This window comes from Homarus americanus, unplaced genomic scaffold (genome assembly GCF_018991925.1).
Source record: "Homarus americanus isolate GMGI-L3 unplaced genomic scaffold, GMGI_Hamer_2.0 scaffold4060, whole genome shotgun sequence".
Lineage (NCBI taxonomy): Eukaryota > Metazoa > Arthropoda > Malacostraca > Decapoda > Nephropidae > Homarus > Homarus americanus.
In genome coordinates, this window is record NW_024746161.1 from 9683839 (window position 1) to 9710988 (window position 27150).

The following is a 27150-nucleotide window of genomic DNA, read 5'->3' on the forward strand; positions in this document are numbered from 1 at the left end:
TCTGCATTCTTATGTAAAACACACACACATAGTGGGGAGGGTCCACTAGTTAAGCCTTACCACGACTCATTGCTATGATACTTTTGCCAGTGGGTAGTGCATGAATCGTGAGGTGAAATCTGCCTCGAAAAGGACATCGACTTGTGCTGTCAAATGTTAGACTCTACTAACTGTTTTCCAATAAAGAATATGAAGGTGAGGTCAGATTATCCCACAATTCACTGAACTACATTTAAGAGTAATGCAAAAAGCCAGTTTCTTTAAGTAAGTTTGGTTCTTGTCTGTCAGTACTTTACTTGGCGTTATTTGAGTTTATTTTATCCTCTTCGTCACTTTGTCATCTTGTTAGCCACTTGGGTGAGCGGTCACGTCTCTGTTATGCACTGTTGGCAAGTATATGGCATCGACTGGTTCCTTGCCTCAAACATTAAAATTGTTAATGCCAAGTATTTCCAATAAGTTTTACCCTTCAATCATTTTGTTACAGCATATGACTGTTATGTTATATAATGAACTTTCACTACCACCATCAGATCCCACCACCACCTCTGTCACCATCATCATGCACCATTATCACACCACCACCATCACACCACAATCACACCACCACTGCCACCACCATCACACCACCACCACCACCACTACTTCATACCAACCGGAGCATTGAGTAAGACTTGTCTCCCTCAGGACTTGTCAGAACAATGGTCTCTGGACTAGAGAGCAGCCTGTGTGTGTAGAGCTCTTCTGTGACCTGCCCGAAGAAGTAGTCCATGGCATAAGGGAGAGCATCAGTCTCAAGGTATTCAACATGATGTGTTTTAGTGCATTGTTTTAACAACCATTTATCTGTGAGCAGCGTCAAAGTGTTTGCTGCTGTACTGATTTTATGTACAGTATACTGTACAGTATTTGGTGTGTGTGTGTGTGCGTGTGTGTGTGTGTGTGTGTGTGCGCGCGTGCGTGCGTGCGTGCGTGCGTGCGTGCGTGCGTGCGTGCGTGCGTGCGTGCGTGTCACTCTCTGAAGATGTGAGTGATTGAGAAAGTATCTTAGTGTTTCATATTTATGTTTCCTAGTGGTTACACGTATTTGCATGTTACAAAAATTGAGTGTTTTCTGTGATATTTTTTCTGAATTAAATATCTTTATTCTTCCTTAATTGGATTAATTGGGTAGCATCCAATGTGCTTATTTTTTGTTCATCATTTCACCATTTATCAGGTTACTTAGCCATTCTGGTGGTTGGTCTGTTCTTTTTTACATTATGACCTTTATTATCAGTGTTAGTATAGAAGGAAATCAAAGTACCCAGAGAAAACATATGTCTTTGGTCAGGACTTGACATAGTTGTGAGAGATATGGACATTACTGCTGTAACACCAATATCCCTTGTCAATTGCAAGGCTTTGATTGGCATTGCATGTGTCAAAACATACTGGTACACCACTAGTGTATTCGTTATTTTAACTTTTCTTTCAGTCTCACACACTCTTTTTGTCACTCTTCCTTCCTGAAAAAAATGGCTAGCACTTTAGGCATGATTCATAAGATATTTCACACACACACACACACACACACACACATTCAAAGAGAAGGTAGGCAAAATTACTGTGTAAATTAAGTTTGCAGGACAACAGCAAGAGAGAGACTGGTGGGACACAATGATTACAGTGAGAGTACAGTATCTTGAAGGTGATGGTACAACCTCAAGAAATACGCATGAAACTTTCTCATTCCTGACCTCTTTTGTATAGGTGGGAGGAACGGTGAGGTATTCGTGTATTGAGGGCTACCGTATGGAGGGCTCCCCAGTTCTCAACTGCATCAGTGAGGGCAAGTGGGACACAGTGCCCCCTAAGTGTTTGCTGGTGGACTGTGGCCCACCACCCACTGGTGACAACGTTGTCCTCCATGGCTCACACACCGCCTATGCCTCCCAGGTATAGAAAGAGAAAAATCTCATTCGTTTTCTTCCATTTTTTATTTACTGTAGTGTGTACTGTTTTAGAATCCTTGACTAAAAATATTAACTTATGTCTTTTAAACATTTTTCACAGCAGGTATTCCTGTATTGTACCATGTAGTGGTATGACTGTCTAGCATATCATCAATAGTTTCATGTATTTCCTCTGTACTCCCAGGTAACCTTTGAGTGTGAACGTGGATACTGGATGGATGGGATTGATTGGACTACATGTTTGCATTCTGGCAGGTGGAGCAATGAGCCACCGCCATGTGAGCCCATTTACTGCCCTTCTCCACCCGCACTACCACACGGTCACCTTCTAGATGGTCCGTCTATCTCTATAGTAGTATTGTTGTATAGACCATATCCTTACTGACTTGTTGCAAAATTTCAGTGATTTGACAAATCTAATATCCAGCTGCAATTTTTCTTTGTTTAAAAAAACACAAAAAAAAAAACATAATTTAATGTCGAGATAATATTTCCCCGAATTTTCATATTTCTGTATCTGTTGTTTTATCTTGTTCTCCGGCTGCACACCAGAATTACTGGTAATTTAATCGGCGACATTTTTTAGGAATCCTTGTTAGTGGTTCAATTCAAAGATTAGGAGATATTGTTTTTCTCTTATTTCTGCAGATGAGGAGGAGGTGGAGATACTGAACTTGGCCGAGGCTGTGACGCCTCCAAGACAAAAGAGTAACACTGGAAAGAAGGGCAATAAGAAGAAGGGTTCGAAGGGCAAGAAGAAAGGGCACAAATTCTCTGACCGAATGGTTGAAAAATGTGAGCACTTTGGTATTACTCTGAATTAACTTATCTTTATCAGTGTTTGTGATATTACATCTAGATGACCTTCAGTGGTGCTGAACATTTTGCCATATTTCGTTTGTTGAGGGATGTAGTGCAGTAGACCCTCAATATAATGCGAGACGGAGACTGAGACTGAGAGTTGTTGCACAGTATTGAATTGGATTATATCGTTCTATGTATTTCAGCTGGAAATATAAAGTATGGGACTTCAGCCTAAAAAAGGTACACCCAAAATTTTATTTAAAACATTAGTTTCACCTCACTGGCCCCACCAACAGACTAAGTCAACACCAAACTGATACCACACCACACCTTGAAGAAGCAAAACACTAAGTCATATACATATTTGCCTCTAATAATGACAGAATGAAATATGAGCACAGGAACTTAAAACAGTGAAAAATATACAATATAAATATTGTCATGTGCAAAAGAGACAAAAAAAGTGTAAGTTTAGAAGTGAACATGGATGTGTTCAGGCATTTTCAACAGGGAATGAGCTGTGGATATCACAAGAACCTTAAGGTTGATGCCTGACTTCATTCTGACATTTTCATATTTTCTTGTCTGATATCTCTCTCTCTCTCTCTCTCTCTCTCTCTCTCTCTCTCTCAAGTGAGTCTTGACATTTAACACCAGGTCTGATCAACCCCCCATGACTGAGCTCTGGGTTTACACTGTGCAGTAAAAAAGTTTAACCACAATAAAGAAAAAATGGGAGTAATTTAGGGAAGTGTACTATGTTATATTGAAGGTGTACAGTATTATCAATTTTTTTTGTATCAAATATGTACTGTGTATCCAGGGATATTTATTTATGAATATACTTAGACATGTGGCTTGGGGAACTGATCTAGTGTGCATTTTTAGTGTATCGGATGGATGACGAGGTGAGCTGGGAGTGCGATGAAGGGTTCCAGGCAGAAGGCAAGAGTACTGCAACATGCACAGGAGAGGGGGACTGGTCAAATGCCCCACCACGCTGCAGCAGGGTATCATGTGGGCCCCCTCAGTTACCAGACTATGCCATTATTGAAGGTGAAGTCTTTCTCTACGGTGCCACAGCTAACTACTCCTGCAGGGAAGGCTATGAACTTCAGGTGAATTGATTGTTGTACCAGTAAATATATTGTATCTTGTGCTACTTTTTTAAACAAAGTACCAGGTTCAATATCTTAATGTTTTGTTCAGGATCATATACTGTGCAGGGTATACAGTAATTACCAATTCTTCATATGGTATTTTGTTGATATTTATGTAAATACCCATACAGTAGTGTTTCTTTCTCAGTATTACATTCAGTATGTTGCTTGTAGGGGGCAAGTGTTCTCACCTGTGAAGCTAATGGTGAGTGGAGCTCTGAAGCACCCACTTGTGCCCCTGTGTCATGTGGGTCTCCCACACACTTCCCCCACACCCTCATCCGCTTCATAACTCCAGAACACAATCAGCCACATTCCTACGGCTCCACTGCTTCCTACTCCTGTGACCTAGGATACCAGCTGCAAGGTTAGATCTCAGATGTTTCTTTCACTAACCACAACCTTGATAGAAATAACTTTTCTAGTGAAAGAGTTATTTATCGCAAAAAACTTTGACACAAATTTTAGCTTAATAGATTGTCTAAGTATATTTATATTCTTTAGAGCTATAGTATAAGGAAAATATATTGTTCTCATATAAACTGTATATGACAATACAGTAATATCTCCATTAGCCGGAATCCCTCAAACCCGGAAGTCTCTAATAGCCAGAATTTAAATTTGTTTGGAAAATCATTCCGAAAGCCGGAATTTTATAAAAATTTCCGGCTATAGGAAAAATTTTTCCAAGGTTGAAAATCAAGAGAATTTTCTGAAAATGTAATTGAATAAAGATGAAAGTTAAAGTATTTTTTGGGGACACCTGACCTGACTCAATGTCAGGTGGAAGTAGTGTGGGGGATTAGTGGTCTCCTATTATTGACCTTCTAATAGGATACAACTTTGCTCATTTATACTTATATCTGTACTTACCACAATCTCTCTAAAAATATTTTAGGTCTCGTGTTTATTCAAGACGTCTTCAGGTCATGAGACCCACTAATCCTCCACCCAAGAAAGGGTAACCTGACATTCCATCAGATCAGTAATATGAGACTGCTAATCCCCCATCCTACCTCCACCTGACACTGCATCAGCTCAGATCAGTTACACAAGACCCACTAATCCTCCCACAGCTCTATGAGAGTGGAAAATAACAGTCTTTGCTGTAACACACAGCTTTTAATTTTTATTTTTTAAATATATTTATTTAACCAAACTTTGAGATAACTATTCTGTATTTTTATAGTAAAGAAATTAAATTTTTAACTTAATTAGAACTGTATTTATGGATTCCAGTAGTTTAGACTTGATGAAAACATCTCCAGCACCTAGAGACGTTCTGGGGAAGTGGGCTAGTGTGCGTCTGTGCAAGAGGTCTAGCTTAGACACTCGGAAACTTTTCCCAGTAACCATAAAAGGTTCCAGGATAAGGAATTTTTCCGGGTATGAGAAAGTTGTTTTGTTACCCGGAAATCTCCCATCCCCGGAAGTGCTCTGCACCAATTGTTCTGGCTAACGGGGATATCTCTGTAATAGTGTTGACTAATGCTAAACAATATCAACTTCAAAGAAAATCTTAGAAAATAGCTCACCTCTTCAAGTTTTCAGAACACATAAACCAGTACTTTATCAGTGTCATATAAGTTACCAACGTCAACAGGGGGAGAAAACCAGGTGTGCGAGGCTAACGGAGAGTGGGTGGGCGACGATCCATCCTGTGTGGCGAAGTTATGTGACTACTTGCCAGAGCTCACACATGGCCATGCGGTGAAGCAAGAAGAGGTGTACCCCCAGACAGCCACCCTTTCCTGTGACCCGGGCTACAACCAACTAGGGGATTCCACAGTTGAATGTAACCTTGGACAATGGCAAGAATTCAAGTATGTTACCACCACCATTACACTTCCAACCTTTATACATTTTTATCATTGGATAGAATGAAACAAGTTACAGGCAGCAAGGTGACCACTTCCTTGAATCATTGTGTCAGTGAGAGAGATGTAGACAGAGAGGATTGTTGAACCCTGTAGGTGATTGGTGATTTTTACAATTAGTTTACTTACAATAATAATTACAAAGGAATTATACTTCACTAGGATACATGTCAAATATCAATGTAACAAGAATGTACATTACTGAAAATTCAGTTTCTTCAGGTGACATCCTTGTGTTTGACTACATAGTAAGATGAAAAAAGCAAACTAGTTTAGAGAAAAAAGTCCATAATGAGACCTAACAGGAGATAAAATAAATTTTGAAAGAATTAGATGGATACCTCACGCCACTTATGTGGGAAATTTTACTCTGGCACCAATTTCCTCAGTGGTAACTGATTTGGTCATCTTATCTCTGGTTGATGCATGGATCCATAGTATGCTGTAAGTTTTTCTTACTCTTCTGTTAGAAGTTTTAAGCTTAATACATAGCCAATTTAAGGTTAAACATCCATAGTCTGTGTAGGTCTTGTTTTATTAGAGAAAGATTTCAAATAATTCATGGTTCAAGATGTTGTGACAACTTCAATTTCTATTGATACAGCACGACATGTGAACCAGTCAACTGCTTTGAGCCAGAGATCCCAGCCTTTGGCAAAATCACAGCGAAGCACTTCAGTTTTAGCAGTGTGGCCAACTATTCATGTATGTATGGATACATGCTCATTGGCAACCCCTCTGTCAAGTGTGATGTAGATGGTACCTGGAAGGGCGACTTACCTATTTGTCAGCCTGTCGACTGTGGTGTGCCAGAGGTCTGTTTCTTTTTCTTTGATAATGAGAGTGTAGGTAACGTGTTCTGTTATGCAGTATGTCTGTAAGAGTGTTATGGGAGCTGTAGTGGAATGCTCTGTTGTGTTTTTCTGTTCGTCCATCAATCATTGGGGTTTATAATATGTTTTAATAAATTCCTGCATTGTTTATCAAAGAATATTACTGAAACTTAGGCCACTTGCTGGTTGTGTCTGAGCATTTTCATATATCCATGCATTTTTATACAATATATGAGGCTGTGAGTTTTGTCAATTATTTTAGATGATTTTCCACACTTGAGTAGAGTACTGTGCTGTAGTGCGAGTAATAAATTTTTATTTTGCATTTCTGAGAAATTGATTTAAATAGGCACTCTTGTAACTCATACACAGATGATATCCTTGTGCAATTATTTCTCTTCTCTTCCATACCTTATACAATAGTCTTTTTGTGTCTTGTCCTTATGAAAGCCCCACTCCCCTTTTTTTGTGTGTTAACCTTATACTGCTGTTCACTTGTGTTTTATGGAGACTAGATGTTGTTGCTGTATTGCCTTGGTCACTCCCAGTGATTGGTAAAGGATATATTGCAGAGTTGTCTGTGAAGTATCAAAGGCAGGAAGCTATTAAAATGTACCCTTAAGGCTACCGTGTTGTTTAACAGGAGCCGAGCAGTGGGACTGTGGAGTCTTCGTACACAGACCTGGGAGCAGAGGCACTCTACCACTGTGACCCAGGGTATCAGCTCTATGGCAATGACACCCGTGTCTGCACTGCCCAGGCCACATGGAGTGGCAACCTTCCTCAGTGCCACCGTCAGTATACTGTATTTGTGAATGGAATTTCTTTTAGGAAACATGTCAGCCTCTTGATACGTCTTGTAGTGTTTACGTCATAGAGAAATTTTTCTATTTCCAGTTTCTTTTCATATACAGTATTAGGCTACTTATTTATATTATATAATTTGCCATTGAGAATCTTGTTTATAATCAAGTGACTTGCCTTGGGGTATATATATTTAAATGTTTTTACAGGTACAAGTACATACTTGGTTTTATTATTTCTCTTTTGTTTACACTGTATAATTGACTGTTGTTAACATGTCACCTCACAAACACTTAACTGTATTTTAATGCCATATATTATAACCGCCAACAGGAAAAGACTGTGGAGAGATCACGCCTCCACAGAACGGTTTTGCCATGGGTGTGGGGACATTGTACGAGGACAGAGTCAAGTTTGCATGTGAGAAAGGTTACGTGATGAATGGTGAGGCTCACATCTACTGTGATGCCTCAGGCACATGGTCCTCCGCCACGCCCCGATGTGAACGTGAGCTTATTACTTCATATGTTTTAAAAAAATAAAAAATAAAAATCTTCTGAAATTTAATGAGCAGAATAAATTTTATTGCAGCTGCCTTAAGTGTAATACTCAGTGAATAAGTAATTAATTATAAACTCATTACCAAGAATATGGGAATGCTCAACTAAGATCAGAAGAGGCAAAGTAGTAAGGGTACTGGAAGATGGAGATATTGAAGTAATGTACCAGCCATCCGACTAATAGGGGCAAGAGACAAACCAATTGTTAATAATGTTAACATGGTACAGGCTGTAGCTTTAAGTAATACTACTAATCCAGAGAGAAGAAGTTCTCTAGATTCACGGTATTCAAAAATGACAGTCCTAAAACCTGGGCACATCAAATGTTGGTACACAAATGCCAGGTGGTTGGTTCATACCTTGTCATGAATTTTAGTTGTCCAGTGTTAAGTTAGAATATTTATGCATACTCGTGAAGATACTTAAAATTTATTGCATTTGTTTAATATAACTTAGTTACCAGTGATGTACTAGTATAATAGGCATATTCGTACTAGCTTGTTGTAAAAACCCAAGTGGCTTATATATATCCAGATAATAAGGAGAGATATACATTACCCCTCCTATCTCATGTAGGGCACACATACACACCCCAGCAGTAAGACTTAATGACACATACACATCCCAACAGTAACACTTATAATACACACACACATCCCAACAGGAACACTTATAACACACACACACACACATATCACAAATGTCCACAGATGCCCTCACATACCTAGCAGCATGTGAGCCAGACTGCTCTAACAACAGGCCTGACTTACAGCATCAGTATGTGGGAGAGCCCCGGTTCCCCCCAATGTAGTGCAGCCCTCAGCAGCTTCCTCGACTAGCGCTGTGTTCCAGAACCGCCTCCACTTCACCTGCCAGGAGGGTTACATAATGCGGGGAGACCTGTCAACCACTTGCCTCGACACCGGCCTCTGGTCTCGCGTACAGGGACAATGTTCTAGTATGTCCTCATCAACTTCTTTGCATAGATCTGTTTTTGTTGTGATGGTGCTCAAGACATTCCTCTCATCACTTGCCTCAGTTCAGTGTCAAACCATTATATCTTTTTTTCTGGATTCAATGCTTGCTCTTTGTTTTCTCTATTTTACTTGACTTGATGCCTGTAGCTAGGGAAGAGGGACTATTGCTTGTGTAAATGGGTGGGATGGCAGGGATTACGATTGTAAGTACTATGGTGATTTTTGTTTCTTTTTTTTGGGGGGGGGGGCAGGGGATGGGTTTAGGATAAGGTAAATAAGGGGAAGAAATGAGGGAAAGTAGGACAATTACAGTATCCAGGCTCTCTATAAATAATTTTTCCTATTTTTTTACTTCTTCCTTTTTTGTCATGACTTACATAATCAAATATTTCCAGTATCTCTCTGTTATTCCTTGATTGCTCCATATTGTATGCAAATTTACATGGTAGGCAAATGCAGTAACTAAGGGACAGAAATGTTTGTGTTTAACAGAGATTTCATGTGGACGTCCCAAGATCAACACAGATGGGGCAGTGGTGTTGGGCCGCTCCTTCTACCACAGGGACAAGGTGGTCTATCGCTGTCCTCCAGGTCAGTCTTTCACACTCACACATCCACACTTGCTTAGTCAGTTCTCTGCTATGAACTGTTGGCAGGCACTAGAAATTTATAGGCTCTTGAATTTATCTGAATATGTTTCAGTGTTTGTCAAGCCTGAACTTAAGGAGCTCACACTTGGTGCTGTCACAGCACTCATTGGTATACAGTATTATCACAAGTTTACAACTCTCATTCCAAATAAGTTAATTAATAGTTTTCTAGATTGTTTGCCTTGTTAACTCTTATGTAACCAGTTTTTGTGTACAGGTATTTAACTTTGATAAATTTAATATATACACACATTACCAATATTTTTTCATTACAAATACTATGCTCTTTAAAAGAGATTGTGTTTATTGTTTTAGTCAGTTTGAAATATTCTCTGATCTTTTCCACTGAAACAGATGTATTATTGTGGAGGATTCCCGTGTGTATCAACAGGCAAATCAGTCAATGGATCAGCAGTATTGACGTGTCTAGCTGATGGGTCGTGGTCCGGGGTGCCAGCATGTGTAGGTCAGTGTGGCCGTCGCTGCCTCAACGGAGGAGTCTGCCTCAGTAATAATGTGTGCACCTGCCCCCCAGGATACGTCGGCGACCACTGCCAGCACGGTGAAGTCTCTTGTTTATATTATTCTTAGCATGACACTAGGATTGCGTCAGGAGAATGTGGTGGTGGCACTTTTTGAAATATGGGAGAATCACAAGGTCACAATGTTTCTTGTGCCACCATTTGAGAAAATGTGTCTTCTCTACCTCTCATTCTCAGAGATTTGTTTATTAATATATTCCCTTGAATAGAAATATAAGATTGCATATAACATTCAACTGATTCACTCAAGCTAAGGTTATGTGGATTGTAGCCAGAGTGGCATCATAACTGCATTGAAGCTTTATCATAACTAAAGTGCATTCCTGGAACTCCAATTACTGGAAGAAATTTTGGTGTACAAAGGTTTGAGACTATAGACCTTGGATTGTGAGATAGTGGTTCACTTTATCATCCAAGAGTACCACACTTTATCTTCTCTCACTTAAAAGGGAAGTCATGTTTAATCATGAGGACTTGGTAGTATCATGTTAACTCAGAAGGTGAGCGAAAGTTTATCACTGTTTGGTCTGCACACCTTTTGTTGGCTTTGTTTAGTAGTGAGCAGAGCAGTGTTCAAGTTAAGACCAGTAATATATATTATTATTTGATATGATACCACATTTCCTTCTTTTTTTCAGTAAGAATGTTAAATTTATAACTGTACTTTTAACTGTTGTTGATTTCAGGCCATAAAAACAAAATAATGATGATAAATATAGTCTATTCACTTCTCTATGAAATTTATGTGTTGCAGGAGACTTATATTGTTCAACTGATAGAAATGAAAAATGTCCACCCATTCCTTCATCAGTTACCATATCTTAGACATATTTGAATCATTTGAGTTTCTTATCTGATCCCATATGACAGATAAATGCAGGTTTCCTTAACAAGTTTTCTGTTCAATTGAAGGCAGCACTGTTAGTGATAAGTTGTTTGACATAAGATTGAGATTACTTGTAAAAGGCTAAGTAGTACAATAATAAGGGAATTGCATGATCATCTTTTGGGGAAATAAAGAAATGAATGAGAGGAGGACTTAAAGATGGAACATTAGGGTGACAAACAATTTAGTACTACTGTATAAAGAAGGTTTATGTGAAGTGATGAATTTCATCAGCTGTGGTCATGCATGAAAGAATCTGCACTGCACCCCCCCACCCCCCAAAAAAAAATAAATAAATAATATAAAAAATAAAAAGTGAAGGGTTGGTTTTATAGCAGATTTTGTTACTTTTTAAGTTCATGAAGAATCATCATCCAGGGACAGGTTGTATCATATTATCAAGTGGTAAGTTGTAGTCATCATGTGTTTTCAAGTTATTAATTATTGTGTAACGGACTGTTATTTGATTGCAAGTGAGGATGATAGTGGAAAGGTCATAACACAATAAGGAACCTGTCCTTCTCACCACAAACAGCCGTGTGTATAGCATCATGTCTTAATGGTGGGACCTGTATCGCGCCCTACAAGTGTCGCTGCCAAGTGGGTTATGTTGGTACCCGTTGCCAGACGCGTGAGTCATCCAGCACTGATGATATATTTTTTTATGTTATTAATAACAAGATAAAGGACATCTTGTTATATTCTCCTGGATAACAAGGCTATGAACATGACGAATATCTTGTTATCATAGAACTTCTGCATTATGCTATGTGCTATGCGGGTGCTTGCTGCTGCTGCTGCCTTCACATGTAAATATAGCTTCTGTAAAGTAGAGTTATACAGCCTGAGTCTCTTGAATGTAGGTTTCCCAATACTTTTGAACATGTTCAGGTATTCACTAAATAGGTAATTTACTTTTATCCTCTTCACCAAAAGGTCGGCTCGCTAGCCGCCCGGGCGATCGGTCACGTCTCTGTCACGCACTGTTGGCAAATACTGGGCATGCACCGGCTCCTGAATGTACCTGAACCCGCTCCAGTTTTGGTCAAGTCTTGTCTTGAAAGAGCTCACACTCGGTGCCGTCACAACACTCTCTGGTATATTGTTCCAAGAGTTTACAACCCTCACTCCAAAAAAGTTTGCCCTCACAGTTTTCTGGACTTGCGGCTTTTTCAATCTTGAGCTGTGACCCTTTGTGGGGTGAGCATCCGCCAGCTCCAAGTAAGGACAGTCGACTGAGTAGTGCCCCCTGAGATGCTTACACACCTCAACTAGGTCACCCCTCGCCCGTCTGTAATATAAGCTAGGCAAGTTCAGGCGCTCCAATCTCTCAGGGTAGCTGAGGTGCCGAAGTGCAGGCACCAGTCTGGTGGCCCTCCTTTGAACATTTTCAACCAACTGACAGTCACTAGCATATCTCGGGGACCAGACAGGGTGACAGTACTCCAGATGGGGAAGCACTTCACTCTTGAAGATCGTTACGAGGGACGGACCGTCTAGATATCTGAACGACCTTCTTATAAGACCCAATAATTTATTTGCCTGATTTACTTTCTTCTCGCAATGGCCCAAGAATTTCAGCTCATTGTCAACATACATATCTAGGTCCTTCTCACATTAGGTCTCAAATAGTGCAGTTTTTTATCCGTTGGGACATACGATATGCCTCCCTACCATTGGTACATCCTAGGTGCATCCTCTTACACTTCGTGACATTGAATCTCAGCAGCCATTTCTTCGACCATTCTTGGACCCCACAGAGGTCCTTCTGCAGCTCTTCACAGTTCACTTGGTTCTTGATTTCCCGAAATAACTTGGCGTCATCGGCAAACATTTGTATGGAGGAGTGTACAACGTCAGGCATGTCATTTATAAAACAAACAAACAACACAGCGGGCCCAATACACTGCCCTGTGGTACCCCGCTTGTGACAGGTACGGATGATGATTTCGTGCCATTAATCGCCACACACTGCTTGGGGTCATGTAGAAAGTCTTCTATCCACGCTAGGGCATTTCTCTGAATTCCGTACTCTTCCAGTTTGATTTTCAGCCTTTCGTGGGGTACACTGTCGAAAGTCTTGGAAAAATGTAGGTAAATATTGTCGATATTGGTCCAAATATCCAATACCTTGAACAATTGTGTTAAGCAGGAGCGCCCCGGCACAAAACCATGTTGGCAATCCTTTACAAGGTTGTTTCGTAGTAGATGTTCCATTGTGGCATCTCTGATAATACTCTCAAATAGTTTACATATTATGCTGGTCAGGCTCACCGGTGTATAGTTGTTCGTTAAGTTAGTTGTTAAGTACAACACGAGATGCTGCGTTGCAGGCAATGGTTGAGCACAAAGGAAGAGGGGACACTGCGGGCGTGTGGGGGTGACTCGTTGCACTGCGGGTTAGGCTCTCAAGCTAGTCACCATCTGCTTACTGCAAATATCAAACCCGCGAATAGTAAGAATTTACTGTAAATATACCTAGCATTTTGGGGCACTGTAATAAGACACTGTAGGCTCACAAATTTGAAAGCTGATTTACTTTTACTTTCCTATAAATATTATATGATTTATGTAGTTTTTGCAACACTCCCTTTGATGGTGTTAGCAATTAATAAAAAAGGAAAATCTTATACCGCTACATGTCTACCCAAACATCTACCAGAGTGTCCATCTATTGGGCTAGATTCATTGTAATAGATGATGAGAGAACAAGGAGTTTTGTCTGTTAATAATACTGGTAACATTAGAATACCTAAACAAGCAGAAATATGGATCAATGATAATCACACGAGGCTTAATCACAGTTCAGGACAAGATGATATCCTTCGTCATTACTTCTTTGGTTCATTTCTGAATAAAATTAAGGAAGGTGGGTTGCTAGCGAAGATGTTGCAGACTTTGGAGAAAGGAGGTGTTTCATGTCAAGTGAAATCATTTGCTGTGGAAGGGAAACCATTCTTCTCGTGGATGGTGGGTCTAATTTGGCATATTCTTAAGGCTTTGGAACTTAGCCTATCACATACTGCCTCTAGCACTGATGATGCTATCAGGTCACCACACACACCACCCCCTCTCATGAAGGAGTCTCACAAATATCCATTATTTTTTACCAAATTTAATATACAGTACTGTACGGTATTTCGCTTTTCATTTTCTGAGAATTGCTTCACCCTGGTAGTCCCATTCAGCCTTTCATCTGCTCCCATTGATCCAAGCTGACCAAACTCAATGTGGTGTTCCTGGTCACTGTACCATTCTTGATAGTGTGTTACTATTGTTCCTGCTTCCTCCTGACTCAGCCTCGGCCACACACTAATATTAGTCGGCTGCCTGCCATAACCCGCACTGCTCCTCAACAGCACTTTGCCCGCTGCCCTGCCTGCACGGCGGCGTCTGTATCGGACCACACCGCTGCACCTGCCTCCCTGGATATGCTGGGGCCCGCTGCCAGATGCGTGAGTCACTAAACTTAACTGGTCCCTTCTCTATTGTCAGATCCCATTTTTGCTTCAGTGTCTTGTCCCTTGCTTACTCATACTCACTACCCCTCTACCAGAACTATAGTATTATAATCTTTTTATTTAAAAATTTGTCTTCTTTTTCATACTGTATTTCCTTTTACCTCTTTGATGTTTCTGTTGTACCTCTAAAAATTTATCTCCAAATCATAATGATCTTTTCTCTGTGTTGTGGTGTTAACTGACCTGGTAGTTAACATCTTAAGACTTATTTTAGCCCATGTTCGGTTCTCTCGTCTTTACTTCAACTCCATCCATTTTCTTTTTTTACGTATCTCACTGAGGTTGTTTCTTGTTCCCTTTATGAAGGAAGTTACTTGGTGTCTCACCAGAACTAGAAATCCAGTTTTCCTGCTTTAGCTGGTGAGGAACATGGCCCTGACACCAGCCTGTGTTGTGTATGAGTCGCTAGGTGCTGCTGAATATCCCATCCTCAGTCTTGGATCCATTCTTTAACCCTTTATTTATTTAGTTAGTGCTCAAGTGTATTTAGCCAGCTGGTTTCTTATTTAAGAATCAACAGGTGTTATAATATCAGTAACTGCAGTATTTATCTGTACTAAGTTAAAATTTAATTTTATATTGTTAGCATTTTTAATGGAGCATATTTTTCAGAATTTAGTTATGACTCCATTTTAATTATATAGATTTACTGATATTTAACATATGACAAATATGGCTTATAACCAGTGTTGCAGTGCGAATTTTTAAGGTGCCGGAGCTGTCTAAATAAATTCCGTTTCTTAAACCGTATCTATTGATGTGTATATATATACTATATATATATATACTGTATATATATATATATATATATATATATATATATATATATATATATATATATATATATATATATATATATATATATATATATATATATATATATATATATATATATATATATATATATATATATATATATATATATATATATATATATCTCTTGATAAAATCACACGGGAAAAGGGAAACAACGGAGTACCTTAGCTTTCGTCTTTATTCAAGAGGCAACTGAATTACATGGACAGAGAGAGGCTTAAATATACCGGTTGACCTTATTAAACATGAGGTCAGGTCATAATGATGTCATCCACTAATCCCCACACCAACATCAACACACACGTAGATGAGCTTAAGAGAAGGGGGCGACGTGACTAGTCAGGTCAGGTCAAAAATAAGGGACCCGCTAAATAACTATCATACATCTAGATCAAAGGTTTTCAAAGCATTTTTAGCCTTGGGCCACTGACAAATAAATTTATGTAACATATTATCAGTTTTGAACTGACCATCACGAAGGTTTATTGATTTTAATTCCTTAATCAAACTAGCTTCAACCAGAAGTCTTTCTGTGACACGTTTTCATTGTGGATCTACATGAAATATATATATATATATATATATATATATATATATATATATATATATATATATATATATATATATATATATATATATATATATATATATATATATATATATATATATATATATATATATATTATTGATCTAGTAGTAGTCTAATGTGCTTATCCTTAAGATATTGATCATATATCTGTAGCTCTTATGCGAGGAAGTACTGTTTTTAAGTGTTTAGAAGTGCACCTGTTATCAAAGTCTTTCTACAATATTGATAAGTCATGAAATGTAAGCAGATCTGAAGGAGAGATTAATTATATGATGTTATATTCGGTTTTGTATTATTAATGCAAAATAAAGTTGATTGCTTGATTGATATAAATTTATAGTAACATATAGAGCTTACTATAACTTCATGTGTGAAGTGTGGTGGAGTGGATGAAGTGGTATGGACATGTGCCGAGGATGCATGAAGACAGGCTGACAAAAAAGTTTATAATAGCAAGAGAGAGGGGAATGTTGGGAGGGGTAGACCAATTGCCACCTGGGAGAAAAGAATTAGAGAGTTTGTTGAAGAGAGAGCGGGAAGGGGAGGAAGAGTGTTTGAGAGAGCAAGTGAGGTGTGCAAGGATAAAATGGCCTGGAGACATTTCTGCCATAGCCATCCCGTTAGAGAGTTCCCGGGAGGGAACAAGGCGTCTGCGATATTGATTGATTGATCTAAACAGAGGTGCCGTAGCGGCGCTCCGGTGAGTTCAGGCAGCACTGCACCCCTGCTTATAACTCTTTACATCCAGTTATAGTTATTATCTTAAAGAGTCAGGTCCATTACAGTGTTGTCTGGTCTAAAGCTTACCAGCACTTAGTCACAACTGTGGATTTTATTCTGTAGACTTGTCAAGTTGTTGTTTGGTAGGACATGTACTCATTCATTTCCTTTTGTCATATTAAATATCATCTTGTTCCATGTAAGATATGTAGGATTGGTGAAACAGATATAGGAATTGTAGTGCAAACTTAAATGAAATTCTAGAGTAACAGTAAGTGAAATAATACTGACAGGTGAAATATACTGACCAAGGAATTACATAAGTCATACCAAGTAAAAACTGAAGGATTCCTAGGGCCTGCCTAGTGTGACCTTAGTTACCCCAGCACCAGTCTTAGTGTGACCTTAGTTATTCTAACACCAGTCTTAATGTGTCACTAGTTATCCTAGTATCAGCCTTAGTAGTACCTTAATTACCAGTCAGTGACCCAAGTTATCCTAGCACTGGCCTCAGTATAAATCTTGGTCACTTCCTGGCAGCGGTGTGTGAGGAAGGATGCGGAGAGAAAGGACGCTGCATCGGCCCCAACGTGTGTCACTGCAGTAGAGGCTACACCGCCCCCTCCTGCGATGAGTGAGTACAGTTGCATTTTGTTGTGCTTCGAATAATTAGATGTAGGGCTTGAAAACTCCATTCTCTTCTAGCTTAACAATGATATCTTATCCTGACCTAATATAACCCAATCTAATCTTAACTTAACCCAATCCCATACCAATCTGAGTTTATTTAACCTGATGATGAGAATAATTGGAAATTGGGCTTACAAACTCCATAATGTTCTAACCTAACCAAATCTCACTATAACCTAACTTGAACCCTATTGCATCCTAACCTTATTTAATGTAAGCCAATCCCACCTTAGTCTGTTTCAACAACCTACGACAGCTGTGTCAACATTCTTTAAGAGAGTGACCTGACTGGGACTGTAAAGCCAGGTAAGACTAGATTTTATTTGACCGTAGTCTCATTTTGATATTTTATTTCTGTGTAACTTTATGTTATGATCCACAGTGAGGACGACTACGATTACAGCTACTATGGTGGGCAGGATGACAGCCAGGATCGCACACGCTATAATGACTGGGATTTGGTGGCCCTCCGACAACGCTACAACCGGCGACCCTAACTCATGGTTGCATCCTTTAACTCTTCATAAAATATGAGTTATGTGTACAATAATCAAATACAAGTTGTTGTATAATGAGTGATTGTATTGTAATTAATGGGTTATTATGCTGTGAAATAAGGGATACAGTATATTTTTACACCTAATATTGAGTACATAATTTTTATAAGTTGATGACAGATTTTAATTATGATTGATAACCATTTTTATAAGCCACAGCCAGCAAATTATCCACTGGTGAAACATACCAGTGTCACGGAAGGTAGATCCTTCTGGAGATGCTAACATGGTGAAGTTCATGTTTCAAAGCATCAAACTAAATTGGTTATAATTTGTAACGTAACATAACACAGGTAGAGTTTGGCTTCACAGTGAATGATTTAAGTCAATATGATTACACAAATCTCACTGAGGTAATATTTCCTGAAGGATTTTTATCCCTTGACATTAAGTGAATTCAAGTTAATCCTCAACCTGAAATGTGAAAGTTAAACCACAAATAAAATTTATAAAGGGACATGAGCTTGAAATTGAAAGAAGTACTGTTCAGGTATTTCAAATATTAGTGAGCTTTTTGTAATTACGGTAAAAGAAATCAGTTTCTAATTCTTTTGAAACTGTTTAAGTGAGTATGATGGATTATGAATGACTTAGTTATACTCAACACCCTATTTAGCCATTTTTATATTAAAGTATACAGACAATCCTCGACTTACGTGAGAGTTACGTTCCTGGAACCATTACATAACTCAAATTTTATGTAAATCGAATTTACTCAGTAACCTTAAATGGGTATCCTACCTAATGAATGTAATATACATACACAATACCTAGCATTAGGTAATGCATCCTGTAAGATGGAGATAACTACAGTACAGTACAATATCTTTCTGTAAACAATGAATTTAAATAACTAAACAACTGTATTAATACATAACAGATTATTAATTGAGTATTTACAGTACTGCACTAGCACATTACAGGTACCTTAATTCTTATTGTTGACTTGCTAACCTGAGGAGAGGAAAGGGCGGCAAACTCCTCCATAGGGTTGTCAGGAATCATCAACACTCTTCTACAATGTTGTGGGACCATAAGAAGCATCTCGGATAATATTATTTTTCTCAATGGGACTTGTACAATGAAAGACAAAAGTCGTGTCGTGAAATTTGGTGAAAACATATGCCGAAGGGCTAAACTTTTGGTGCGCTCTGCCTTGTGGTAAGGGGCTCTCATATTGTTTCACGAGTTATATTTAATCTTCAGACAAAATTGCGACACACATTTTGTCTTTGATTGTACATAAAATCGAATTTATGTAAGTCGAGTGTTACGTAACCCGAGGAGTGCCTGTATTCTCATAGATGTAATATAACACCTAGTTAGGTATGACAACTGCGGCAGTTTACTTTTCAATACACTGTAAGTCTTCATATTCCTTAATTCTGACACATGTCTTTAGAAAATATACTTACGGTATTTACACTGAATATGATATGTAATGTTGCTCTGGTATATAAACTAGAAAATGACCTACACTAATTACCAGAAATTATGATATAATAAAATAAAGTGAAGATGTTGTGTTTCAGTCTTCCTGTCAAAGCCATAAAGTGTGTAATATCCAGAATTTTAGACATCCAAGATTAATAAAATAACTTTTCTCAGTGCTGTACATGTATAGACCCATTATTAGAAGAGGGTTCATACAAGCCTGTCACAAGGGGGGAGGTGGTATAGGCCCATCACTAGAGGGTTGTTCATACAGGCCCATCACTAGGGGATTGTTCATACAGGCCCGTCACTAGGGGGTTGTTCATACAGGCCCGTCACAAGATAGGGGGACTCAGGCAGGGCCATCACTACTGGGGTTCAGCCCAAAAATCAGCTGAATATCAGTTTCGGGGTAAAGTCTAATATTTCAGTCTTCGTTTGAATCTACTTGTAGACTTGATTGTAGTAAATTTTATACTGTACTGTGACTTGTCAATTATTAGCATAATCATCATCATCACTGTTTTACAGCTGTTTTTCTTACTTGCATGGGTTAGCCATGATTACTTGATAGCCTGGTGTCCGGGTTGCCATCAGGCAAATCTGAAGCAAGTTTTATGGCTAGATACCCATCCTATATAGGGCCACCAGACTGGTGCCTGCACTTCGGCACCTCGGCTACCCTGAGAGATTGGAGCGCCTGAACTTGCCTAGCTTATACTACAGACGGGCGAGGGGTGACCTGGTTGAGGTGTATAAGCAGTTCAAGAGGCCCTACTCAGTCGAGTGTCCTTACTTGGAGCTGGCGGACGCTCGCCCCACAAGGGGTCACAGCTCAAGATTGAAGAAGCGGCAAGTCCAGAAAACTGTGAGGGCAAACTTTTTCGGAGTGAGGGTTGTAAACTCTTGGAACAATCTACCAGAGAGTGTTGTGACGGCACCGAGTGCGAGCTCTTTCAAGACAAGACTTGACCAACACTGGAGCAGGTTCAGGTACATTCAGGAGCCAGTGCATGCCCAGTACTTGCCAACAGTGCATAACAGAGATGTGACCGATCGCCCAAGCGGCTAATGAGCCGATCATTTGGTGAAGAGGATAAAAGAAAAGGAAAAGTAATCAGAGATGTGACCGATCGCCCAAGCGGCTAACGAGCCGATCAGTGCTGAAGAGCATAAAAGTAAAAAGTATTGCGAACGCAATTTTACAGAGAGTGGGAATTGGGCATCATATTTTACCTACCTTATTTACCCAATGGCCACCAAACTAAGAGGTAGCCATGCCAAGGGAAAGGACTCCTTTCCCTTGGCATGGAGGCCAGTAGCCTGTGTAGGATCCCTCCATTAATTTGCTTTATTTTACCTTCTTTGCTACTGATCAGCTTGTTCGTTGCTTGGGTGGTTGGTCTCTTCTCTGTTACACACTGTTGGCCAGGACCTCACCAATTGAGACCAGTAATGCATCCAATGACCAAAGAGCAGTCAACTATGTTTTCATTTTTATTGCCAAACTTCTTGTCTTCATAAATCCCCAATTTAGTGTAAAATAACACAGTACTACAGTACATCTCACAGGTTCTGAGAGAAGACACAGCTTTGATAGATGATTAAGTGAAGTTACAAATGTTAGCACATGAGTTAGGAGGAGTGTATACAAGGAGTAAGTTGAGAGTGAATGTGAACAAAGGAAAATGCTGAAAGTAAGTGAAGACAAGAGAAATAAATGTTAGCTTGAATGAGTATAGATGAGCAGAAGTGGAGTGTTTAAGATATCTTAAATTGAACAGAGTGTAGTGGATACTCTCCCCTACAACTGCCATTGCCATTAGTCGCTGATCAGCCGATCCCGCGACGAAGTTTCTCTGACAAGCCTAGCCATCTAGACAAGGGGGGGGGGGTCGACACCGGCGACACTTACTCCCGGTTTTACTTCCGGTGGACGTGTATATAAGCTCACAGCCTCGCCGTGAAATCCATTCTACCTAGAGCCCTGCAACACCCAACACCTCCTCTTAAGAAGCTCCTGCACAGCAACTCCTCTACCACGCAGCAACTTTCCAGCACAAGACTGTTTTGTATATAATATATTTATATAAGAAAGCCACCATTAAGAGTTTCCCTTCTCCAGCCCATCCTGAGTGCAAGACGTCATAACGTTAACACTACAAGAGTTATGAACTGAACCACAGAGAAGCAAAGGGAAACAAAACTAACAGGTACATTAAAGAAGGGATGGAGAGAGAGAGAGAGAAAGAGGTGTATAAAGCTAAGCAAAGATGGGGATGTACAGGAGAAGCTTTTGACTTGATATTAATATACAGATGGGAAGTGTACAAGACGAAGAAGGCGGGGAGGATACAACGCACCCCCAAAACCCCCCCTGCTGGATAAGCTGGCCGTGCTCACCGTGTTCCCCCCACCCACAACTTCTTGGACCCCCCTCCTCCCTGTTTTTTACATCCCTGGATCTGCCTCTGGAGGAGTCATAATTGCTTCTTATCGTTAACTGACCCAAAAGTTATATATGTGTGTGAATAAAATTTTTGAGTGAAAGTTTAAGAAAGTTTAAGGTTCGAGGTTACAAGTTTAAAGGAAAGCCACCAGGTTTTTTTTTTATGAGAAGTTGTGTGAGCTGGTGGTATAAAAGTGCCGATGGGTGTCAGGGCTGACTCTCTCTCTCGTTGACCCCGCCTGGGATGAAACAAATGCTTGGTTCCTTGGAAGATACTCTATTGAAAGGATACTCCTGTCTTCTTCTTTACTGAAAAGTGTATTAAGAAGAACGAGGGTCTACTTGTTATCTGCGTGTATGTGTGTGTATGAATGAATTATATATTTATGTATATTTTTTAAAATTTAGTTTGTAATTTAATTGTTACATACATACATACATACATACAGTAAACTTATCCTTCATAAGGCTATAAACAGGTCATTAAAACAAGCATCGTGTTAAACATATATTTATAAAACTCTATATACAAAAATCACATAAAAATTATGTTAGTCACGTGTATTCGGCTGATTATTGTTGTTGTTATTGTTTTGGTTGTTGCAATTTGTTTAACCTCCTTACTTCGTCTCAGAGCAGTATAGTGGTGAGTAGGTTTAAGTGTCACATTATGCAGGGACTTTGTTGACTTGTGATGTAAATTGGTCAAGGCATAATGATCTAATATTGGTTAAGTTAACAAGTGGTAAGAGGTGAAGGTAGCGAGTCCTTCTCTTAGTAATTCTTCCAACATAGGTCGTCTTATTCTCTCGGTATTCTTCCAACACAGGTCGTCTTATTTTCTCTCAGTATTTCTCCAGTATATGTTGTCTTATTCTTTCTCAGTATTCCTCCAACACAGGTCGTCTTGTTTCTCATAATTGTTGTTGTTTAAGTTTACCTTTATTCGGGTTTCAGTGACTTGCCTTGTGACTTTTCAGTTAATACATACAGTGGTCCCATCCTCATTTGAGTCTGTTTAATATTTTGGCTAAGGTTAATGTTTTTGTACTGTATGTTCTCCTTCGTTGTGTTGTTATTATTTTAGTCTTTGTACGTATAAACGTCTGGGAAATTTGTATGGTATAGTTCTCCCTTACCAAATACATATGGGAAAAAAGAAACTTGGCACGAAGGACGAATCATGCGGGGTTGACTTCATTAGTTTTCTCTAACTGTATATTATTGTTTATTATATATTGATATCGTTGCTTAAATACTAGAAAATAAAAAATAACGAAAATAGATTAATTTGTACCTTGTTAATGGCTATACGGAACTAAAAGACACATTCATCACATCAGGAGGTTAGTAAGAAAACTGTCGTGATCCATGTCAGCGTCCATGGCCCCCGGGGAGAGGCTGGGGAAGGGCAGAGTGTCCTGGGGGAGAGGCGCGTGGGGCCGACACTCCCCCTGTAGACGGACCTGCTGGGGATCTACAAGGGCGTGCAGGAAGGCCATAGAGAGGGGGTCCTGAGATCCCCCACTATTGCTAGATGAGATCTTAGGGGCGTGGGAGGAGGACCTGCTCTTGTGGGGTGATCGCTTGCCGCCATCATGTTGGGACCCAACACTCTCACACGAGATGGCTGCCAGGTCGATCGTCTCTAGGGGCATTTTCATCCTGCTGTTGTTGATTTGTTGTTGTTGTTGGTGATGAGGGGGTGTGGGCACGCCTGGGGGATCCGCCTCCCCCGCCCCGCCCCCCACCAGTAGGGGGGACTCACCGTCCCTGCTCACTACTCCGCCACAATTTGGGGACACAACCCCAACCTGAGGATGAACCTGGCATTATTATCTCTAATTTTAATATTCCTGGTCTTAAGTAATATCCTTGTCACCCTTAATTGCTAGATCTACAAAACACAACATTCATTTACAACTCTCGTTGAAGACCATAAACACAGGTGTTTCTCCTCACCAATATTTACAAGAGAGGGGGTACAACTTGGCTGCTAGTCCGCCTTCATGAAACAACATCCTGAATATGCCACTTATTGGAACAAGTCGGATCAAACAACTCACTTGGTCCAGGTTCTCAAAGTTCCGTAGTTGAGTATGTAAGAAAGCTCTTACTTGGTTCATTTGAGTTAAGATACAGAATTTATGTCCAAATTGATATAAAAATCCCTCTGCGAGACATTCACCAGCTACCTTTACACAACACCATTTAGGAAAGAAAATGGGCTAAACTTATTCGTAAGTAAATAAAGGGACGGTTGACGCCTATCGAGGGTGGTTACCGTAGTTTGTGGTGTAGTCGTGGGCGTGTGGGCGAAATGTGGGGGCGTGGAAGCCGCGGCAGGCGTGGGCGGAGGAGTACCACTAGTACCCGTGTTGAGGTTCTTGCAGGCGTCGACGCGGTTGTCCCCGTCTTTGCGCGTGGGGGTGGAGCTCCCCCCTGACGTGGTCGCTATGTTTGGCTCACACTTATGGGAACGCAGACTCACCTGAAAAAAGATAAAAACCCGATACATTTATCTATTGGAATGAATAACAAATTCCATTGTTTTTCATGATATTTAACGTGATTGTCGACGGATATTTTTAAACATATTTATTCAGTATACAGTTATATCCCCACATTACTGCAGACAATGAGAGGCTGCTATAAGGGTAAACAACAGTGTTATGTCGAATAGTGTTGATGGAAAGTTTTGCAATTCAGTCGCATTGCCCTACAGTACACTGTTATGGTGTTAAATGCCAACAAAAAATGCGAATATCTCAGAAAATTTAATTATTAGTTTTAGAAGTTCAACAGAGAATTATTAGAACTGAAAATTCCCAAACTAATAAATCAAACGAAAATTAAATTACTGAAGCGTTGTTTAGGTAGAGAATTTGGTTGGGCTGGAAGAAGGGCCCCGAACTCCCTGTACAAGAAGTCTCTCCCTGATGATATTTTTTTTTCAGGACCTGGTGGGACCTTCTGCTGTCGCTCTAGAGGACTCTGGGGATCAGCGACACCTACCTTGTACCTGAAGGACCTGCCGCAGACGTCACAAGTGTAGGGCATCACGCCGGTGTGGATCCTCTGGTGGACGAGGTAAGACACTCGCTGCCGGAACGCTTTACCTGCCGACACACACCTCAGTTACACCCGGCACTCCACCGCCCCTCTGACAGGCTGGCTGGCCAGGGCTGGGAGGAGGGGCGCCTCTATGACTAGTGCTCTCTCTCTCTCTCTCTCTGCTAAATTCCTCACTTGTTCTCTTTCCTTCTTTACCATTTCTCTCCTTTTTTAAAATATATATTGTATATTATGTTATTATTATGCATTAAGAAATACAATCACCCAAAAAGCTGCAACACAGTCAAGCAATATTCCTCGCTTTAGTGTAGCTTGATTTAGTAGTACTGACTCTGCAAAGTATAACATAAATTAACTTAAGTAAATGAAGTCCTTTAGAAATAAAAGAAGAGAGGAAAAAAAAACATATTATTTACCGATTAGAGCGAAATAAGAATTTTATGAAGACCTTTTACGTATGTGTTTGTGGAGTCCCATCAAGGAGGTTCACATGCAAGACATGTACAGTACTCTTATCATATCCTGCACAAGACTGTATATTTCTCAGTTTATATTATGACATTATTCTTTAACTAGCAGGAAGGATTATAAGGAACCCATCCCAATTGGCCGTAATGCGATCATTGTAATTCCACCTGCATGTCTCAAGTCACTGTGGACATGTTGAAGAAATATAGTCACGTGCAGATAATGACAGACATACATATATACGTTTTAGATGTGTAACTTCCTGGGCGGATACTCCTCAGAACACAGCCGCCATCAAGGAATCTCATAAACATCCTGTGTACTTATCTGCGTCACCAATAAAACTACCAGTGAAAAAATAATTAGCATTTGTCAATTGGCCTCAGCGTTTGCGAGTTGTCGATGTAGATGGGCGGAAAGTTAGATGTACAGTACAGTAGTATGTGCCTGGAGAGTACCTCCATCACAGGTTGGAACTTACCGCAGCTCTCACAGACGAAGGGCTTCTCTCCCGTGTGTATCCTGACGTGGTTGTGTAGTGTGGACATCTCCTTGAAGGCTCGACCACAGTAAGAGCACTGGTGGGGCTTGTCGTCGGAGTGGTAGAGGATGTGTTTGTGGTAACTTTGTTGGAAGGTGAATGTCTTCCCACACTCGGCGCAGGCGTAAGGTGTCTCTCCTGTAGGTGCAGGAGGATTAAGTGGTGGTGGGGTGGAGATCATGGTCAGCTGGTGTCTCGTGTTCATTTTGATATTAATAAAACAGGTCAGAGTTCATGAAGTTAATGTGATACAGAGGTCATGAAGGTAACGTGATACAAAGGTCAGAGGTCATAAAGGATACTGACCTGTGTGAAGACGCTTGTGCTTTTTCAGGAAGTACTTGGTAGTAAAGGACTTCTTGCATACCTCACACTCCCACTGCTTGTTGTCTGCCTTGCCCCCGCTTTCCTGTGGCGGTGACAAACAGATAGAGTAAGTCTGTCTGTTTCTCTGCCTCTCTCTCTCTTACGAGTATGTAATGTGTGAGAGTGTGTTTATTTACTTGAAGAGGTATGGGTTACATATTAATGTGTTGGCAGTGTCAGCTAACAATACAGGTGACTCACTCTGTGTTACACCTGGAGACTCACCTTCTTGGGGAGGGCGTTGGTGGTGGGGGAAGGGCCTGGAGGACGCTGCGGTCGTCCCTGTTGCTCCCGTCGGGGATCCTGCAAGCCCTCCAGCGCTTCTCCTCCCTCCATCATCGGACGTATCTCACATGCAACTGCCTCCTTCTGCACTTCCATCATTTGTACAGGACTGTCAGGGGACTCCTTCAACTTCTCTGTCGGGTAGAGGTTGGTGGGAATGATGAGGGGTGGCACCCGAAGCCCTGTCTTACTATCGGTGCCGAGCAGTGCCATGTTGGGGCTGATACTCGGCACCATAGTGTTTTGGCAGTGTTGATACACCAGGTGTTGCGACACGGCCAGCGTGTTGTGTATCTTCTCTTCGAGCCCGGGGAGGCCCAGGGTCTGCCCACTGGGCAGAGGGACGCCTTCAGGCCCCGCTAGAGTGAGCTCGCTGATGTAGTTAGTAGGGTGAAGGCGCCCCGAGTCTCCCTGAGGGAACCCCAGCTTATTGAAGTTCACGAGGGGGAAGCTGTTTCTTCTAGCCTCTGTGTGGGCGTGGCCGGCGTCCTGGGCGTGGACGCTGGCAGGTGGAGTCTCGGCCTTGTGGGGCTGTGGAGAGACCACGGCTACAGGGCTGCTCTGTGAGTGTCCGCCACTCACCATGCGACT

At 40.5% G+C, this 27150-nt stretch overlaps 2 protein-coding genes across 2 annotated transcripts in view; one reads left to right on the forward strand and one right to left on the reverse strand.

Annotated features, from left to right (window-relative positions):
• LOC121878926 (sushi, von Willebrand factor type A, EGF and pentraxin domain-containing protein 1-like) overlaps nucleotides 1-19460 on the forward strand; it is a 78034-nt gene extending 58574 nt beyond the window's left edge. The window contains exons 36-51 of the mRNA XM_042385356.1: nucleotides 688-799; nucleotides 1753-1938; nucleotides 2140-2290; nucleotides 2604-2750; nucleotides 3648-3877; nucleotides 4094-4286; nucleotides 5523-5742; nucleotides 6401-6611; nucleotides 7273-7423; nucleotides 7767-7940; nucleotides 8766-8951; nucleotides 9463-9561; nucleotides 10012-10182; nucleotides 11584-11679; nucleotides 17235-17328; nucleotides 17767-19460. Of these exons, the coding sequence (XP_042241290.1) occupies nucleotides 688-799; nucleotides 1753-1938; nucleotides 2140-2290; nucleotides 2604-2750; nucleotides 3648-3877; nucleotides 4094-4286; nucleotides 5523-5742; nucleotides 6401-6611; nucleotides 7273-7423; nucleotides 7767-7940; nucleotides 8766-8951; nucleotides 9463-9561; nucleotides 10012-10182; nucleotides 11584-11679; nucleotides 17235-17328; nucleotides 17767-17881 (2536 nt within the window). The 3' untranslated portion in view covers nucleotides 17882-19460. The remainder of the gene's footprint in view (nucleotides 1-687; nucleotides 800-1752; nucleotides 1939-2139; nucleotides 2291-2603; nucleotides 2751-3647; nucleotides 3878-4093; nucleotides 4287-5522; nucleotides 5743-6400; nucleotides 6612-7272; nucleotides 7424-7766; nucleotides 7941-8765; nucleotides 8952-9462; nucleotides 9562-10011; nucleotides 10183-11583; nucleotides 11680-17234; nucleotides 17329-17766) is intronic.
• Nucleotides 19461-22319: 2859 nt separating this feature from the next.
• LOC121878927 overlaps nucleotides 22320-27150 on the reverse strand; it is a 12900-nt gene continuing 8069 nt past the window's right edge. The window contains exons 2-7 of the mRNA XM_042385357.1: nucleotides 26500-27150; nucleotides 26215-26317; nucleotides 25849-26046; nucleotides 24840-24943; nucleotides 24109-24315; nucleotides 22320-23638 (exon numbers count right to left, since the gene is read on the reverse strand). The exon at nucleotides 26500-27150 is cut by the window's right edge and continues 1435 nt beyond it. Of these exons, the coding sequence (XP_042241291.1) occupies nucleotides 23159-23638; nucleotides 24109-24315; nucleotides 24840-24943; nucleotides 25849-26046; nucleotides 26215-26317; nucleotides 26500-27150 (1743 nt within the window). The 3' untranslated portion in view covers nucleotides 22320-23158. The remainder of the gene's footprint in view (nucleotides 23639-24108; nucleotides 24316-24839; nucleotides 24944-25848; nucleotides 26047-26214; nucleotides 26318-26499) is intronic.